The sequence below is a fragment of the Leuciscus leuciscus genome (genome assembly GCF_965113295.1).
Source record: "Leuciscus leuciscus genome assembly, chromosome: 14".
NCBI classification, from domain to species: Eukaryota; Metazoa; Chordata; class Actinopteri; order Cypriniformes; family Leuciscidae; genus Leuciscus; species Leuciscus leuciscus.
In genome coordinates, this window is record NC_138738.1 from 10,949,243 (window position 1) to 10,968,869 (window position 19,627).

The 19,627-nt window shown below is 39.3% G+C and overlaps 1 protein-coding gene across 2 annotated transcripts; it reads right to left on the reverse strand.

Moving 5' to 3' along the window:
• Nucleotides 1–39: 39 nt before the first annotated feature.
• eif4enif1 (eukaryotic translation initiation factor 4E nuclear import factor 1) lies at nt 40–19,265 on the reverse strand. Of its 2 annotated transcripts, XM_082137125.1 has the most exons (20): nt 19,194–19,264; nt 18,596–18,680; nt 17,685–17,821; nt 16,916–16,989; nt 11,122–11,249; nt 10,744–11,018; nt 10,455–10,653; nt 10,201–10,361; nt 9,239–9,377; nt 6,067–6,243; nt 5,624–5,895; nt 5,044–5,118; nt 4,536–4,668; nt 4,316–4,386; nt 3,861–3,991; nt 3,465–3,540; nt 3,143–3,272; nt 1,799–2,137; nt 1,464–1,640; nt 40–933 (listed from the first exon to the last, which is right to left on the reverse strand). In XM_082137125.1, the coding sequence occupies exons 3-20, from the start codon at nt 17,763–17,765 to the stop codon at nt 737–739; spliced, it is 2,835 nt and encodes a 944-aa protein (XP_081993251.1). In that variant the 5' UTR covers nt 17,766–17,821; nt 18,596–18,680; nt 19,194–19,264; the 3' UTR covers nt 40–736. The 2 variants fall into 2 exon arrangements, with proteins under 2 accessions (XP_081993251.1, XP_081993252.1); XM_082137126.1 differs by having other exon boundaries at nt 5,044–5,115; nt 18,596–19,265.
• Nucleotides 19,266–19,627: the final 362 nt, after the last annotated feature.

Sequence of the window (19,627 nt, forward strand, 5' to 3'; positions counted from 1 at the left end):
GCTAGAGGAAGGATGGGAGGGTTTTTTCTTTTAAAAAAAAAAAGAAAAAAGAAAAAAGGAAACAAAGGCACAACTAGCATTCACTTCTTGGGGTGGAAGTGTCCCCACTTGCAGAACATTCTGGCTTAAATATTCCAGCAAAAGTTTTAAGGGCATGCCTCTCCGAATCAGGGATGCATTAAATCGCTACAGACGTGGACCTCTTTCCAACAAAGCAGCCATCATCAGTGCCACCATTTCCCACCCAATCAACCTTCGAGGGGAATCATTGTGCAGACATTGTGACTGGACAAAGAAAAAGCAACTTTTTGGTTCCTCAACAGCAGGACAACCATCCCCACAAAGTCAGAAACAGGAAACGAAAAAAAACATCTATGTACAAGGTGGAAAAAGAAAATCAATTCCCATAATCTGTACAATCCAGGCCTATACATTATTTACTTAACTGCAAAAACAGAATTCAAAACAAACTATGAGAAACTACATTACTTTGACAAAAGCAGAAGGAAAAAAAAAACGTCTTTTCCCTTTTTTGCTCTCAACTTTAGGCCTTTTCCCCAAAAAAACAAAAAACCAAATTCAGTAACTGCAAGGGTTTCAGACAGAGCACAGAAAAATAGACAGGGCTCTGACATATGTACATAATGGTAGAAATGAAAGTTTATATCTCTCCATCTAGAGGGTAGTGGGGAAGGGATGTCTTGCTTCGCTCTTGCTGACTGGTCACAGGATGTCATCACTGGCGAAACTCGAGCTCGTCAACACTGATTACTTTAGTAGAAGGCATGGAAGGGAGGGGCTGTTGGAGCACATCAGAACCAAACCACTTGGCCAGGCCCAGAGGAGGGCTACCACCTCTTCGCTGGGAATGGTTTGTCCGATGGGGACCGTGGCTCTGTGACTGGAAGCCTCCTGATGGAGCCACATGCAGATCTGTGAAGAAAATAAAAAACAATTTGCTTCTGGCTGACATTTAAAATATTGAGATGATCTGAACTGGCCTATAAAAAAAATTAATAAAAAAAGGTGATAGCAATTGTGTAAATCTCATTTTGTTACAATTAGATTATATTAAGTCACATTATCAACCACTGGCCAACCTTATCTCTAGATTGATGTATCGATCCCTTTAAAAAAAAATATTATATTAAGTTTGTGCAAGATATTAAGCAGCACAACCGTTTAAGATTAATAGTAAATGTTTGACCATGTGACACTGAAGACTGGAGTAATGGCTGCTGAAAATTCAGCTTTGCCATCACACAAATAACATTTTAATATTAAACAGAAAATTATTTAAAATTATTTTAAATTCTAGTAATATTTCAAAAAGTTAAAACTTTTTATTCTATTTTGATCAATTAAATGCAGCCTTGGTGAGCATAAAAAGACATTTAAAAACAAAAACAAATTTCCAAACCAAATCTGTGTTTATCATTCTAAAACACTGGTGCTGTACTTACTGGGTCTCTGCTGTTGTTGAAGCTGTTGCTGCATGACTGCTAACTGCACGTGTGTTCCTGCGGCTCTAGGGGCCATAAGCGGATGTCCTGCAGGACCAAGGGGATACAGAGGCTGCCCTAAGAGGGCTGGGGGCAGACCCTGAAGCTGAGACAGGTCTACAGCCTGAGGGAACATGCCTGTTCATGCAGAGAAAGAACAACAAAAGCTCACTACCTACTGTTTTCAACAACAAAGAAAGGTATGAACAAAGAAAAACAAGTAATTCCTCATGTCCAGCAAAGATAAATAGATTTTCTAGGCCTTTTAGAGATCTACTTAAGTCACACGAACCAACCTGCTTGTAATAATGTGGGTCCGAGCTGTTGAGGCTGGATACCCTGAGCCAGCATCCTCTGCATCACACCGGGATGAAGCTGGGGTGGAGGTCTGACCAACGGGACGTGGGGAAGCAGAGGGACTGGATACATCTGGGGTCTGGAGAAGGGAGAAGAGGGCCCTGGGGATAACATAGTAGGAGTGTGGCGGCCAGTTGTTGAAGGAGGCCTGGGTCGGTCTGGGTCTTTACTATGACGATTCTGAGCAGGATTGGGGGTGGAGCATGCCTTTACCCCACCGGTCTGAGGACCACTGGTGTCCACATCTTCCAGAAAGGAACTGGGGGATGGAGGCCCATCTATAAATGAAAGGAGATGGTTATGGAATTAAAAAGATAAAAGAATGAGACAGCTACCTTTTTTTTCTAGGGGGTGCATGATATATCGTTTTAGCATTGATGTGGCAACGCGCGCATCCGCAATAATCACATCGCAGCATGCGCAATGTGAAGTATAGGGATCGAAGTTGATCCGCACCACAATTCGAAATTCTCAGATTAATTGCAAAGATTAACCATCATAGAGTGAAAGTTTATGATTTGCACGTTTTAGGTCCTGTCAGTTAAAACACTGAAATGATTTTAAACCATTTGAGCCCACAAAGACACGAAGGAACTCAATTCAGAACTTTTTGCGAGCTGAAAACACCAAATTCCATTCTCTGTGTATTTGTGCTTGAACGGATACATGCACAATTGTCAAGATTCCCACCTTGGCGAGTATCCTCGTAAATAGTCGCTTATGGGCTTACGTGAACGCAAACAATCGAGAAAAAAAATAATGGGTGTGTATTGTTACATCAGATCCATGCATTCGGTCTTAAAGTGACAGCAGCCTAATATACCCACTGCTGTCTGAGTCATTAAATTTTAATCAAACAACAATAAACAAAGAGAAAATCACTTTTGTAGCTTTAACAGACTAATTATAATTTATACAGTGAAGACTATGCAGTGTTATTTTACATTTGATTCAATTTCTGTCCCTGAATACTGTTAGACATACCTGAAAAACATGGGCTAAAGCATTATTTAATTTGCATCTTTGTTCTATTGTGTTTATCTATGCTTGTAATTTGTTTAATTTTCAATGCAGATGCACTCCCCTAAGAAACCACCACAATCATTAGAGAATTATTACTTTCCAATTAGAGGCATTCATCTGGTGAAACAGTTTTCCTATCGCAATCTATAGAATCAGAGAAAAACAAAATATTGCAAAGTCTGTCCCCCCCCAATACCATGCAGCCCTATTTTTTTTCCCACCCTTCTCTGGTCTCTTGGTGTATGTACATCATTTCATACCCTCCTGAGAGTTATGGGAGTTCACAATCTCCTCCTTGCTTCCTGGTCTACTCCCAGGATCATCTCGACTTTTCTCTTTTGACTCATACATTTTTTTGATCACGGACGTGGGAGTGAAGGATGGAGACAACTGCAGCAGAGGAAAAAAAAAAAAATTAAAATGACTTCAGTTTTCTCATCGGTCATTTGGTCAAAAGAGGGAAATTTAAAGTACTTCATGACATTAAGTGGCTCTATAAAGCCATAAGTTGATATAAATACATCATAAGTATGATCAAATGCCTCCATGACAGTTAAATTAAATGCCATTGATTTGACTGACCACACTAGTAACTGTATTGCCAGGTGAGGTCCGGCCAGGAAGGTGAGGCCCAGGTGAACGGTTCATCCTGGTTTGTCTACAAAACAGGAGATGCAGATAAAACACTGTGCACACCATTATCAGCCCCTTCCATTCATTATGCTATTCATTTGGATGGAGTAGTTACACAGTCATTTGTGTTAATAAATGTATAAAAGCAGGATTCATATCTGGGTACGGTATCTTTTTTCAAATTTATTTACAGCTCTTAAAAACTACAAAATCAGGACCATCTGATACAAGATAAAAAAAGCACTAAAAGACATCTCAGTAATTCGAGAGTTTGAAAGGATTAGAAGGGCTTGCTTTGGCGCAACCAGCCTGTGACCTGCTATGGTCTCGGATAATCGAAATTACCTGTTACGAAACTTATCTTGAGCCTGTTTGTTGTAGGCTTGTTGGTACTGCGAGCGATTAAGAATTGCCAGATCCTGCTGAAACAAAGCTTCCAGATTGGCCTGGTCCACTCCCATTGGCAAAGCTCTCATCTAAAAATAAGGAATTCATCTGTTAGACAAATAATGCAAAACCAAGAGCATACTATATTACATGTTATGGTCATCCCATGTTAACAGCCTTTACTCTCAGAGTAATCATTCCAGGAAACCCCAAAATGTAGTTTCAGAAAATCATTAAATATACAATGTCATAAAGTGTGATTTATGAATTTTAATATTCAGATATGAATGTCTGAGTAATGAATATGAACTACTAGATAAAATAAAATAAAAAGACATTGAATTTTAACATGCATTTTTTAATTAAAAGTAAACAAGCATTTTAAATATATCCCCACAGTATTTGAATTTTACCTGTTGTGTATTCCTGGCCCGATGCAAGTCTGGAATTTGATCTAACATAGTTTGTGGACCAGCAGGAAATCCTGAGATTCAACAACAACAACAAAATATTTAAAAGAAAAAAATAGGTGAGGGGAGGCATGCATGTCATTTATTGTTTAAATGTTATGCCATGTTTCACATTCAACATACCTTTGTTGGATTAAATTCAATAACATTTAACTCATCTCACCTGTCGCTGGTGACATGCCTGGGAAAAAGTCCTGCATAGGGGCTCTCTGTGGGAAGAGTGGGGGAGAAGCGCGATGGTGTATGAGGCCAGACACAGAAGTGGGAACAGGCCCATGAGGAGCAACCAACAAGTCCTAAAGCACAAAAGCACAATATCTTGCATTATTTGTCAACTCATAACTTTACTAGGACAGTGTTTTAATAACATTTATATATTGCTCTTATTGCATAAGCAAAGTAACCTGCTTCAGCTCCACTGTTAGTGAAAGCTGACATTTCTTCAATCATGCAGTGTTGAGGCAAAATTATGTCAAATAGATCAAATTGACTGGCCACTTTGTGTGCATGAAGATCTGGTTATGCATTACTGACAATCGTTTACTTCATTTGTTACAGTAGATTACAGATAGTCATATCAGGTCACTGGGCTTACTGATGTCATGACAAGTATAAATTATTTATATTAAACAGAATGTCTTCAACAATGAAAAGGATAAGGCTTTGATCACCTGAAAGATGTTTTTCTGCTGAGAGGCAGGTACCTGTGCCTCTGATAAGGACACAAGAGCAGGATCCACTGACTGCTAAAAACAAAAGCAGGGAACAAGTGATAACAGTAAGTTAACAGTTGCAGTCTGAAACAGACAAAAACGGATCGGATAGCATGCATGCCATTTGGTCCATGTTTTGTTAGCTAGCGTCACACAAACTGATGGCATCTACATCATACCAGGGACGGCTTGAGCACAAAGTGTTAAAAACAGCATGTAACAACTCCCCCAAAAAATAAATAATAATTCACGGTCAGAGCGGGATACGCCAATTCATGCATGCAAAAGTTCACTGACTAGTCAGCCACAACTGCCAAACACAAATTTATGCCCATCACTAGTCAGAATAAACAAAGACTTCATTTACTAACCCAGACCAACTAGCAAGTAAAAAGCACTGGCATGAGTTGCATGCAAAACCCATTAAAGGCAGATAATACTTGTGTAACAAGCTGTGCAACCAATGCATGCGTTTCAGTCTCACATGCAGCAAACACTTACAAAACATTGCAAACATAACCGACGGCTGCATACTTACATAGCTCCCGCTGGCTTTGGGGTGAGTGGGCAGGGTTCCACTTGCCTTCATGGTGCTCACTAACTTATTAAACGCAGACATGTCAGGGTCTCGCGGTCGTGACGCAACCCCAGTCCCTCCCGTGAAAGCCTCTTCCAGGTGCTCCGCCATGAAGGGAGTACCCCCACCTCTGTTGGACTGCCTTTGAGGTAATGAAGCCGGTTCAGTCTGCACCTTCAGACCCTTCAGACCCACCTCCACCTCCTCCAGAGACAACACCACCCCTGAGTTTGCTATAAAAATGGCAGACAGATATATTAAGAATGATTTATTTGTTTATTATGAGGGGAAATTTGACATTCTGCGTTAATGGGCAGAAGGCCAGACACTGTATTAAACCACTGTGTTAAACACTTTATACAATATTCTAGCAAAAATAGTAAATTATACAGGATGCTACTCACTGCTCTCCTTTAGGTGAGCCTTGTTGACATTCAGGCTGGACAATAAAGGTTTCAGGTCAACATTGGCTTTATGCAGCAGTTCCAGTATGTCCACCTTCTCCTTGCGTTCCACTGAAGAAATGGGGGTGAAGTACAAAGACGTACCCTGACTCAGAGATCCAGTATGAGGATCGAGACCTGACACACAAAACAATTGTTATAACAAAATATCCTAGTAGACAACACCGATGTTTAACATTTTATATTACATATATTCATTTGAGTTAGCATTTACACTACCGTTCAAAAAAAATTGAACAATTTAATACATTTATTCAACAAGGATGCATTAAATGGATCAACTTTTGCACTTTCAATTAAAAACAAATCCTGAACAAAATGCATCACTTTCCACAAAAAAAATTATAATTTAATATTAAGCAGTAAAACTGTTTTAAACAGATTTAATACAAATAATAATAATAATAAATAATATATTTGGGGTTCCCGATAATTTCAGGAAATTTTCAATTTCATTATGGCGGGAATGAAAGATAAGGATCACTCTATTCCTCTCTCCACAAGTCTTTAAAGGACAAAGTCTATGGCCATGACACAACTATAAAATTAGTTTTATAATACAAGACCTTTATTATACATTTGTCAACTGGTTCTCTGTACCAATTTCAATACCATAGCAAATTATTATAACCATTTTTAATGTTTTGTTTATCTTTGAAAAAAAAAAATCAGTTAATGCTAATTACAAGTAAATACATTTAAATATTTGAAGGCAACCTGCAGATATTTTATACATGTAGCCTTTAAATATTTTTTATTTATTTAAGTAAATGTTGCTTTAAACAAGTGGAATGTTAGTAATAAAATTAACAAAGAGACATTACACATAATAGAACAAGTGGCAGGTCAATTAGTCTGCATTCACAATGCACAGATCTATTTTGACAGACTTTTTGTCCCATCTGTTGCTATGGTTATCACTGTCAATCCACACAATTTTGGATTCAATCTCACTTAAATATAGCTTTGCAGGGTGCATTTAGAAGGGGTGCGACGGATCACAGTTGAGCCGGGGTCCTTACGGGCCAGGCCCCACAGTTTGCCAAGCATGTAATTTGCGGATTAATTGCTCGGTTTAACCATCATGGAGTTAAAGTTTATCATTTGCACATGTTTTACACATTCAAACAATTTTAAACCATTCAAGTGCAAGGGGCAAAAGAGAACTCGATCACGCACCGTTATCTGAGCGTACAGCAGCACACACCCCAAGCGTGCGTGCACACAGAGGCGAGTTTCATCAATTTGGTGTTTGCATGTCTCCTTGCGCTTGAACGGACTTGTACACAAAATTGTTAAAATGGCCGTTTCGGCAAGTTTTCTCGTAAACGCAGTCGATTATGTCTTAAGTGAACGTAAACGGTTGAGAAATAAATTGGATGCGTTTTTATATTGGATCCATTAATTAGGTCTTAGACAGTAGTAGATATTTATAGGCTGCTGTCACTGTCATTTTGTTGTTTGTTAAAGGGGACATTATGAAAATCAGACTGAAGTGCTATAATAGGGTCCCCAGTGCATCTACCAACCCTGAAAACGTGAAAAGTTGCAACCCAGTAACTTTGCTTTGGTAAGCCTTTCTCTGAAAGCATATCAAAAATAAAGCCGATCCGATTTCGCTCCCCTTCTGACGTAGTAAGGGGATTTTATTATATTACCACCCCTTAATCTGCAACTTTCCACCCACGGCGCCACCATTTGGTTTACGCAAGACAACAGTGTAACCAGTTCTAACGCAATGGCAAACGTTCGAGCAAAGCATGCAAACTGTTCTGTTGTTGGCTGCACAAAACACAATTTGACCAAAAAAAAATGTCAGCTGTCTTATAAAGACCTCAGGGAACTGTCAACTTGTGTAAAAGTTAAACATAGCAGTACATGCAAGTCGATGAGATTAATCAATGTAACTCAACATCTACATACATGTATCAACTAACCATTCAGAAACGTCCAGGTGCAGTCTAAAAGCTGCAACCTCTTCTTGAGTCTCTCTGTAAGGCTGCACTCCGCTACGGGTTATTTTGGAGATTTGACAAATTAGAGTTTGTTATCGCTGGAGTAACCGAAGCTTGTGTAAAGGATCGGCCCTCTTCTGAACGGAGGAGGGGAGCAGCAACAACTCATTTGCATTTAAAGGGACACAGACGAAAACGGCACGATTTTGGTCACACCCAAAAAGGGGCAACTTTGACAAGCTATACTAAATGATCTGGAGGGTATTTTGAGCTGAAATTTAGATTTAGAATTAGAATAAAAAATAAAAGTGAAAAGGGGCATACTAAATGATCTGGAGGGTATTTTGAGCTGAAATTTAGATTTAGAATTAGAATAAAAAATAAAAGTGAAAAGGGGCATAATGTCACCTTTAACCAAACAAAATCGCTTTAATAAAGATCTATATCATTTACAGTGAACACTTTCAGGAGAAATCGTGTGGAAATCATTGATGCACGTATGGCCGTGGCTCGCATTGTGAGAGGAATTATGAGCAGAGTACGTAACGAGCACTTCCCGACAATCTTCAAACGAGTTTAGTCAAAATTGGATAGTCTCCCCAATTTTTTTAGTGTATAGGCTGTCCCCTATTGCCAAATCAAACCACCACGTCACATAGCCTAGATCTATGAATATTATTATAGCCCAGTGGCTGCAACCCTACAGCGTGCACGTACACTTAACACTAGTTGTGGCTGTGTTCTCTGCTTTTCATCAAATCATTTGCACATTCGTCTTTTTATCTGAAGCTATAAGCAGCAACATTTAGAGCTCCAGTCTCAGTGTTTAATGTGAAAGCTCATGTGACTGCCGCTGGTTTGCCGTGTACTAGGCTGCTTTGACGCGATTATCGGGTTTGCTGACTCGCAACGTGTGCAATGGCACACGACCTCCCGAGTGTCCGAACTTGCACAGTGTATGCCCGCCTTAACACTGCAAAAACATTAACATTTGATGCCCTTCACAAAATGCTCACAAATATGAATGGGAGTCATCGAAAAGCAGTCACCTCTCAACATGTACCAGATCAACCAGAGTAATAAATGAAGACAACTGTTATTGTTTATTGGTGAGCAACCTTACACCAGGTGAAGAGAATTGATTAGGAAAGAGTTACCTGCTAGTCTCTCCAACTCCTCGTGCGGTGTAGAACGTAGACTGCTAGAGCGGCTGCCAGAGGGACTCCTGTTACTAGAGAACCAGCGGCTGAAACGACTGGCCATGACCGGACCCTCAGCAAGAACATCTTCAATCATCTGTAGGAAAGAAAGAGGAGCACTTGTTTGTACTGTATTCTAACACAGAAGCAAGAAACAGCCATGGGGGCTAAATGACACTTACGTGAAGAGTGTCTGCAGACTGCTTAGCGCAAAGGGGGTGGAAAATGGGCATTGTGGAGCACCGTTTCATTTACAGGATCCCCCTCCCAAAAATTCCTAAATTAATTGGCACAACCGAGATGTGCAGCCAAACCCACACCTCCCACTCAAGAGTATCAATATAATCCTTACAAGTCTGATGGGCATAAATTTGTATTTCATTGAGCTTTCTGTATAACCAACATAAAACCAACAAATAGCTTGACGCCACACAACCGCAAAAAGACAATTTCACATTTCTAACACCAAAGTCGTCAGGCGCAACATATGAACCTTAAACAGTCCTGCAAATCACCAAAAAACCACCTAATGTTACATTAATTCATGTAGTGGGTGCTTTTATCCAAAGTTACTGACAAGCGAGGAGAGATTTACAACCGATTCATTACATACAATCACATTAGGAGAAATCAGAAGTGCTGCAATACAACTCTGGCCAGAAAATTACTACTAAAGAGATAAATGTAAAAGACCACAGTAAAGAGTAGAGTAAAAAGCTTAGATTAAGTATAGAGTATAGTATAGACTAATAAAAAGTGCCCAGAAAAGACCTAATAAATACATCATCTGATGGACCACACATTTCTCAAACCCCTAAAAAACCTTGCGTGATTTGTCGTCTATTACTTCTCCCTTTAAGACAAGCCAGCTATTTTGTGTCCATCACCCTTAGAAGCATGCAGTGCTCCCCATATCTTACCGAAGCCAGACCAGGCATGGTCTTTTCAAGATTGAAGAACTCATTGAAATCAAATTCTCCAGGGGTTTGCTCAGGAAGAACCTCGGCATGTGGAACCTCTTGATCAGCTCCAGACTCTTGAACTACTTCAGGGTCCTCAGAGAGACCGCCATTACATTCAACTGTAGGCATGGAAGATTTAAAAAACAAAATTAGCACGCTGATAGATGCACAGAAGCACTTAAACATTTGCCGTATCATTTTACTGTACATGCCTCCTTTAAAAGACTCTGGCTTCTTCCTGGAACGTTTGGACCTCCGTCTGTCATCCTCCAAAATTTTGTCATCAAAGCCAATGAGCTCAATGGTCTCAGACTGACTAGTGGGTCCACCAGAGAACCACTCTGGCTCCTCTTCTGCATACGAGTCATTTCTTCTTCTCTCACTGAACACTCTTTTGTCTCCAAAGTCTCTCTGTAGTGGAACACAGGAAAAAAAGCTTTATTCTTTGAACATTGCAATAACAGCAATCATTTCTTTTGCATCTAGCCCATATTACAATACCCTAAATCTCTTGTCCTTATAGTCACGCTCTCTGTCTCGCTCCCTCTCCTTGTCAACTCGTGTGTCCCTCTCAAATACGCGTGAGGCCATGATGCGGCCGCTCCCTATGCGACGTGCTCCCCCCAAACGGAGTGACTCATTCTCTTTGTTCTCCAGAGGGCTGATGGGGCGACGAGGGAGGGCAGTGGGTGCCACTTGACAACCACCGCCAAAACTACGACGCTGAGGACTAAGAACCACTTCCAGATCATCATCTTTTACACGTTCCCGAGGATCTGGGGAAGGAAAAGTTAATTTAGGTGTGGAAAAACAAGGTTTAGATAGTCAAATAACTATAATAATCATCTTTTTTTAAAGACCAAGTTCTTGTCCAATTACCTGCAATTCTGCGTTTCAGCGGAACTCTATCCTCTGCATAATCTTTCTTGTATCCTTCTGCTGGACAGCTGTTTTCTGAAGAGGGATATAGCGAGGCATGCCATTTTTCAGGGTCCCAGACCCCATCACTGGAAAGGAGGCAGTACAGTTAGCACATAAAAGGCTTAGATTTTCAAGCTCATTTAAAACAACATTAGTCAGTAACGGCACACTAAAGCCAGGTTCACACTGTACGATTTTGGCTACAATTTGGCCGTCTGAGACAAACGTTGAGAATCCTAAAAGATTCCTCTGATCTAAAGATTCAATCACTAGTTTGACATTTTCACTGACAGCCACGATGGCTGATTTACTGACTGTTAATGACAAATTTGACCTCAGACGAAATTCTGACAGTGTCTTCTCTTACGACAACCACCAAATCAAAAAGCAAAAGCAATAGAAGTGCAGAAGCGGATGACGCAACTAGTGAGAGACAAACCACCACTTGCTCCAAACACATCATCTTTGTTTTTTGACATTGACAACGGAGATGCCATAGTGCAGTGGTTCTCAAAGTGTGGGGCGCACCCCACTGGTGGGGAATAGAGACGTGACAGGTGGGGCACGCCAAACTGGAGGAAATTTTCCTTTTTATGCCTTTATATCTTTATCCAGACATCCCAACTGTCCCGGAAGTTCTGTGAGTCTCCTGCATATTGATAGCGGCTCCTTGACGCCCGCAAATGAGATCCAATCTCTCGGAATCGCGCACTAGACTAGAGAGTGACTGCGCGCGCATGTGTGTGTGACTATAAATGCAGCGCGTGTGAGAGCAAACCGTCCTTATAGCTGTGTGTTGCCACTTACTAGACCGATCACCCCCAGGGGCGACATCAAGTATTACAGGAATTCCCTCCCCACCCCCAAAATAATGATTGACGTGACGTCGGCATATTAATATTAGCGGAACAAACTTTTGCGCCCATAGGTATATGTGTAGCTATATCTATGTTTCGCGCCTATGGCTAGCAGGCTTGTGTGGGCAATAAATTAATTGTGCAATGCAAAACAGGCTCATTGCAGTTACTAATGCAGGGATAAATAGACCTGTCTTGCCAAATGGATTTATCTTTTCTTTTTTAACAGATTGCAAAGTGGCACTTTTATTGCTTTTCTATTTTTGAACTTGATACAAATTTTGACACAGCTGCACTTTTATTTTCTCTATTTTTGAATTTGCTGTTATTTGATGTAGATAGTTTGTTTTTAGATATAACTTGTTACTATACTGATACTACTTGTTAATTCAATCAATTTGAACATTTTATTTCTTTAGCATGTTGGGGCGATGGGGGCAGGTGGGGCTTGAAAATTCCCCCTTGTCCAAAGTGGGGAATTACCGAAAAAGTTTGAGAACCACTGCCATAGTGTGACACGGCTTACAGCGGGGATCATATTTGTATAGTTTGACAATAGGGATGTGCGACACTATTTGATTTATCGGTTAAAGATACTGCTGCTGCTATTAGACTTGGAAATACTAGTCGTTTATTTATTTCATTAAATTGTTTTGCAATATATATATATATATATATATATATATATTTTTTTTTTTTTTTTTTTTTTTTACAAAGGCTACGTTTAAATAACCATCATGTTAATGTTACATTTTAAAATTAATATATTATTTTGAAAGAATGATTTTGCATGCATTTGTTTTCTCAGTGACACTCCCCACGGGTTCAGAGAAATGTCCACTCGTAAGATGAGCAAGGTCATGTCAAACTAGTATATAACAATTACTTTTACTTAAGGCTTGTTATATTACAGGTTATGAGGGACAACACAGTATGAAATTTTATTTCGGATTTAAGGAGAAACAACATGGAATGAAACTTACTTAAACAGTTGCTATATCAACGTCCTAACAATAGGAATACGCTTAATGTATAGTTGTCAGTACAGGTCAAGCTTTTTTGTGATTATCACCTGCCATGTGTACAGACATTTCATAAACAAGAAGCGCGTTCAAACCTGGACATGCAAGTGGTTGCCGTGGCAACATACCTTAACATGCTGACTTGTGGACTAACTTAGAGGAAATCTGTTTATAGGCTATTAGGTTTGAACTTATTGCAGGTTTCAGGAAGTCCAATTTAAGACCTTTTAAAGACATTAAGACCATAAAGATTGAAATTTAAGACCTGCATTGCCAAAAAATAATAATATTCAAATCCAAAAATTACTTTTATTTCAATGAATTCAGTAATTGAAAGCATTAATTTAATTTACAGATAAAGCAATCATATTAGTAACCTTCCACACCCAACAACGTGTCAGAAAAAAGAACAGAATCAGATATAAAAATTATAGAAAATTGTACTTTGCATATTATACTGTAAAAAACACATAATTAGTTGATTTTAATTGATCATAATTGATCATAACTAGAGATGAAATGGCATGGTCATTTCATTTCATGATTATAGTGACAAATCACATTATCACAGAATCCTGTTCAAAAAGTACTAATACTACACAATGAAATCAATTCACCAAGTTTTATGTCAAAAACCAGCAAATAACAAATAAAATTAGCATCAATATGCACTTTGTTTACATAAACATTAAAATAATACCATTAAAAATGATAGCCAGATTTTAAGTGTCTTGCAACATGTTATATACCAACATTATATATATTATGTACAAGTTCAAATAAAGTTGACAAAAAAGGTTTTTATAAAAAGATAAACCTCACATATTTCAGACTTTAAATCATTTTTTATAAAAAGAATGAGTCGAGATAAATTGACATTCACAATGCACTTTAGCTTATCTTATTATTAATAGTAAAATTTGGTCCGATATTCCCGTGGCGTCTGTCGTTGCTATGCAACCATGCACTGCGCTCTCCACAATGACAAAGTTTTAGTGGCTAATAGATTTCCACTACCGAAAAACGCTTGCTGTAGCTCTGCTACAAGATTTATTTACGGAGAAGAGAAAAACACCCGTAGTGTTTGGGTGCACCCCCATCCTTCCTGTTGACTGAGCTTTCAATGTTGTTACGGAAAGGGCGAAATTTAATGGCTAAATGAAATTTAAGACCGCGGATGAAAATCTGGCCGTTTTTAAGTTGTTTTAAGGACCTAAAGCAGCACTCAGTAGCTTCGGGATTTCTTCGCTGTATTCTCGCTTTTTGCTCGCAGGTTTCTCTCTAGAGCTCCCCCCACAGCTTCGGAATAGATATTTGACAACACTGTTGTAAAAACTCGTTGTTGATTCTCAGACACCAGAGGCTATAGATCAACGACATCAAAGCAGATGGGACGTTCTTTAAAACGTTTTCTTCATTCGGGTTCGGACAGCGTGAGGGAGCGCAATAATGACAGCATTTTAGCAGATTTCTTTTGGCCGTAAAGCAATTGTTTACATCGCGAGACCTGATATCACGCGAGACTTCCTGACGCAGCGGCCGGCGGCCCGCCGGCTCAAAGTTGCAAGTGCGTATTTTCCGCTCACGGGCACCAGGGGGGTGCGAAACGACCACCATTCAACCCGAAATAAGTAATATAACCATTCCAATGACTCCGAAGCTGTTCAGTTAAGGTAAAAAAAGTTACTTAGTTCACCTTTAAATTTAAAGTTCAGAATTTTAGACTTTAAGACCCCGCGGGAACCCTGTTATTGGTCGTGTGCTGCCTATTGATTCAGTTGTTTTGAATAAATGGGTCTATACTGCTAACGTTGCTTAAGTGAACGCTTAAGTTTAATATACATATGATAATACAAGGCAAACACATTGCATGTATTTTACATATTTTTTGTGGTATTCAGTGGGGGGGAGGGGGACTAGTCTGTTGCAAATATTTCAGTTTAAATGATAATAAAATTAGTCATTACACACATCCCTATCTGATAAGCACCAGTTGTGAAGGACTATAAATCGTACAGTGTGAACCCGGCTTAAGAGAATTCAAACTAATACTGGAAGGCAGCTACAGTTTGTAAAGTGCTAAAGAACTCCTGACAAAAGTAGGGCACGACACAATACTAGTTGTCGATGCCTAAAACTTTAATAATGTAAAGCTTAATGTTTAAACCCAAAGTATACTTTGGCCATCCACGTTCTGCAACGGCACTCGCACTGTCTGAGTGACGCAATTTGTCATCATGAAGGTCCGCGGACAATCGCGCATATTGTCTGCATGCAGGCAATTTTTGTGTCTGTGCGAGCTGTGCATGTACCACAGCACAAGCTCAAGGTGAATGTTGATGCAAGAGTCCACTAGATGGCATACAGTTGTGATGCATTATGCAGTAGATGAAGAAGAGTGTGGAAAGAGCGATACAAAAACCATGCTGTTCCAAGAGCAGTAAACCAAGGAGCATATCCTTCATTTTTGTTTTGGTTCTTGTTCTAAACTTTGCATGCCATGGCAGAACCGCTACTTTTCTAACCTTCCTAGTGAATCGCTGCATCCAAAAAAAAAAAAAAAAAAAAAAACATACTTCCCCTACTATATAGTAGCGAAAAACAGTATGTGACAATAGTATGTCTGAATTTACAGTACTCAGAGTAGTCAAAAAGTACCCAGAGTAGTCAAAAAGTACCCGGATGACCTACTATTTCCGGCGAAATTTTCGGAGTCCACAGGAGAGGATTTGTGAATGGCAGTGAAGCGATGTAACTGACGCTGGTAGATCACATTCCATACGTCCAGATTACATTCATACTACACACATTCCATACTATATAGAACATACTTTTTTAGCGGCCGTGAAGTAATTACTGGTTCAAAATAAGTACCTACTCAAGACAGTATGTGATTTCGGACTATAAATGTCCGAATGTCCTATAAACGACAACTCTGCACATGTGTCGAACTCTTTCATCCACGGTTGAGCAGAGGTGTAAAGTCCAGATTCAGAAAGTAAAAGTCCTCCTCAGTATTTTGTTCCAATCACCTGGATTTGCTAATTAGCACAGTTTTTCAGACAGGAGATAGAACTAACTAGTGAAATCAGCTGGCTGAGTTCATGGGTGGAATAAACATATGGCAGGACTTTTTCTTTCTGAACCCTGGACTTTACACCTCTGCGGTTGAGTATTCGTTGAAAGAATGGCTGGGACAAATCGATGCGTCGCGAAACGAGAAATGATTCCGGATCAATTCTGAAATTTTCCGACTGCATCGCGATTCCCTCTCAAATTGATTCTGAGCTTAGTTCTTAACACCAGATGGCACTCTGTGCTTTAGAAACAGCCGCACTCTGCTTGCTTCTAATTCCTTATACACCACTTGAACCTTCTATAAAATAATCATTCATAAAGTTCAAAAAGGTTGAAGCGACTTACGAGGGTGTTTGCAGTGGGCTGTTTACATTAATCTTGCATCATAAAAGCATTCTGAGGTGGAAGTACAGACTCAGCCTAACACACGAACGCTCCTCTTCGTGAGCATCTCAGCATGTGGTTAAAAACTAGCCTAGAGCGCGATCTGCTGTTAAAAACTAAGCTCAGAATTGATTCGAGAGAGAATCGCGATGCATTCGAAAAATCTTAGAATCGATCCACGAATCGCGATGCATCGATTTATTGTCCTAGTGCTAGTTGAAAGCTGTCAAAGCTCTGACAGAGCACAGAAAAAGTAGTATACCCGGGCCTTTAGGTATACTGAAGGATATGCAAAAAGAGCCAAAAATCCCCCTGATGTCCTTTTCCTATGATCTTTTGCAAGATAATATGGTGCCACATTCATAATTATTCAAAATGAAGTTGCAAACAAATAATAAATAAAAGGTTCACCTGTCATATTTCTCTGAAAGACACTCTGGCCTCTCATTGGAAATCGGCAATTCTTTGATTTCCATAAGCTCTTCCTGCAAAAACAAAGTTGATTATCAGTATGACAAAACATTTCCCAACTAAAAAAAATTTGGGTGCTTTCACACTACCAATTCTGGATCGCACATGATCATTTCATTTGTGAAATCTGGTTCATTTGTCAGAGTTTGGTTCAATTGGATGATATGAACGCTGCTTTTCAAACTCAGGTACGCTTCATGTGAACTCCAGTACGGCTCACTGCTGATATGCATGCAATCGTACTAAACCACAGTAGGGAACCGCTATTGCGTTTCCTTTTTATTTTTTGACTTTGTATAGTTTGGTTCAAAATATAATTACTGGACCTTCCAGGGAAAATGACACTTTTCTCTGGTGATGTGTGTCAGACTTTTCCAATCATTTAGTCTGTTTAAACAGCACCTGCAGGTTAGCTCACATTCATCTGCCTCCACTTTTGAGTGAAACGCCCACATCTCAAAATCCAATCAGCATCAAATGCATAAAAGCAAGTCCCCGACCAACATTTTTCTCTTTTCTGATAATCACTCAGCTGTACGTCACAATACAGAAGTCAATGTCGGTCTCTATTTCAGTTTCTTTGTGACTTTAAAGCTTAGTTTCATTATATGGTAAAACATTTAGAGCTCTAAAAGTTAAAGTATACGTGTTCAAAAGTATATCACACTATAATATCAAAAGATAGTCAAATTTAAAGGATTGTTCTTACCTTGGTATATCTATAGGCGGAGGTAACCACTGAGTCCCTCACCGTGTCCACCATGTTTTCACCATTTTCATCCTTCTCCATGACTCAGGTGGGTGGTCAAACTGAAGTGAAACCCCAATATCAGACACTCTGGGCACCTGTGAATGAGAATCTTTAGCATTAAATAAACTGCCATGTCAGGGTAGTGCACCTTTATTTGGATGATACCAAATGTATACTAAAAAGGTGGCACAGAACAGAAGTGCCATGTAGAAGGAGTCTTTACATAGACTGTTTAAAGGTGTGACAAAAGTATTTACACTTTAATTACAACTATATAGTTCATACTTTAATATTAGGGGCTGAAGTATAGTACATACTTTAATATTAGGGGCTGAAGTATAGTACATACTTTAATATTAGGGACTGAAGTGGGTCAGAACAGACATAACTTAGTGGCTTTTATGTGGTACTGTCTTTACACTGAATTTAAGCAGGCACAAAGCAGCCTTAACTTGGCTGGTAAAGATGCCTTAAGCCTCAATACTATAACATAACGTTACATTAAAACTAGCTATGCAGATCAAAATCAGTGAGTAATTACGTGTAGCCTAATTATACAAACAGGCTGCAAGCATCTTAGAAAGGACTATATACACATCTCTTAAAGTCTAGGGAAACATCAGATTAAATTGATCTTGAATCTATTTTAAGGCAAATTCAATGTTGTCGGGAATTAAAATGATCAGGTAAATGTCTGGTTCCTCTGTAACCTGAGTAGCTGTTGTATTAGCAAGTGACGAGGCATACAGCACACGAACTACAGAATACTAATCAGCCTAACGCAGGTAAATTAAGCAACAATCTCTCACACGAAGAACGAGTCTGTTGTGAAAACCCAAGCAGCTTTCTCAATATATTGATGAACTCACCTGATATTAGAAACGGTGCCACAACACCTCCACTCTCCCCGCCTGGATACCTCAGTTAGCTTCTGGCTACCTGTCCTATACCAAACTACAAGAGATGCTGCAGTCAGTCCAGATTTCAGGCAGGACGCAGATGAAGTTTCCTGCTTAAAAATAAAGCTTCTCGGTCGACAATCTTGACAGGAGGTTCGGGTATCGCTTGTCAATCCAGATTTAATAGTTAACTGACAGATAGGAGCATTTCATTAGCAAACTGGCTAAACCCAACAAGCCGACGCAGAGGATTTACTTCAGTTCTTACGGACAAACGGCTCTACTTGTACCTTTACCGTTATTTTTATTTAAATGTTGGCTTGTTTCTACTTTGTGTTTCTTCGTGCGAGCGAATTAAAAAAAAAAAATCGTGTTTGTTTGTTTATTTATAGGCTAGTGAGTCGGGTTAGCAGGCTAGGAAACTTATTAACAATCATAAAGCTGCACGACGCACATAAAAATGCGCGTCAATACACTAAAGCTCACATATATTAGGACCAATTCCGACAGATAACAGGGTTCTACCACTTCATTAAAGCTTCTAGTCCGACTCCAACAAACAATGTACCTCGGGGTACTTTCTCTGAGCTCTCTCTTTCGTCTCTGTTCAGTCGCAGAGCGGCGAATTTCTTCAGATCTCTGACTGGTTCTGAGAGAGGCCCCAATCAAGGATTATATAGTGTCTAATCACGCCTTCTTTAAAGTTTCAAGTAACCAACACTTACATTTGATTATAATTTCAAATTGAAAAACACAGAACCCAAGACTGTGTGGTTAGACGTGTGTATTTTATACAACAGGGTTAACAAGAGTCATTATACAATTTTAGAGCAAGAATACATTTCAGGCAATCAACGTGGCCACCCATTGTAAATTGTAGTCACGTGACAGGATTTAAACGGTTCTTTTGCGTTGCTTGATTTTTTTTTATTCGAATTTGACTGATGTTAAAAGTGTTAAAATGAAGTTAAACGTGTTTTTCTGCTATTTATCCAACAATTT

Coding starts and splice junctions, on each gene's coding strand:
- eif4enif1 (XM_082137125.1), bottom strand. CDS start 17,765: ATGGAGAAGGATGAAAATGGTGAAAACATGGTGGACACGGTGAGGGAC. Junction 10,362..10,454: donor GCCAGAGTCTTTTAAAGGAG/GCATGTACAGTA, acceptor CCATGCCTACAG/TTGAATGTAATGGCGGTCTC. Junction 1,641..1,798: donor ACCCACATTATTACAAGCAG/GTTGGTTCGTGT, acceptor CTGCATGAACAG/GCATGTTCCCTCAGGCTGTA.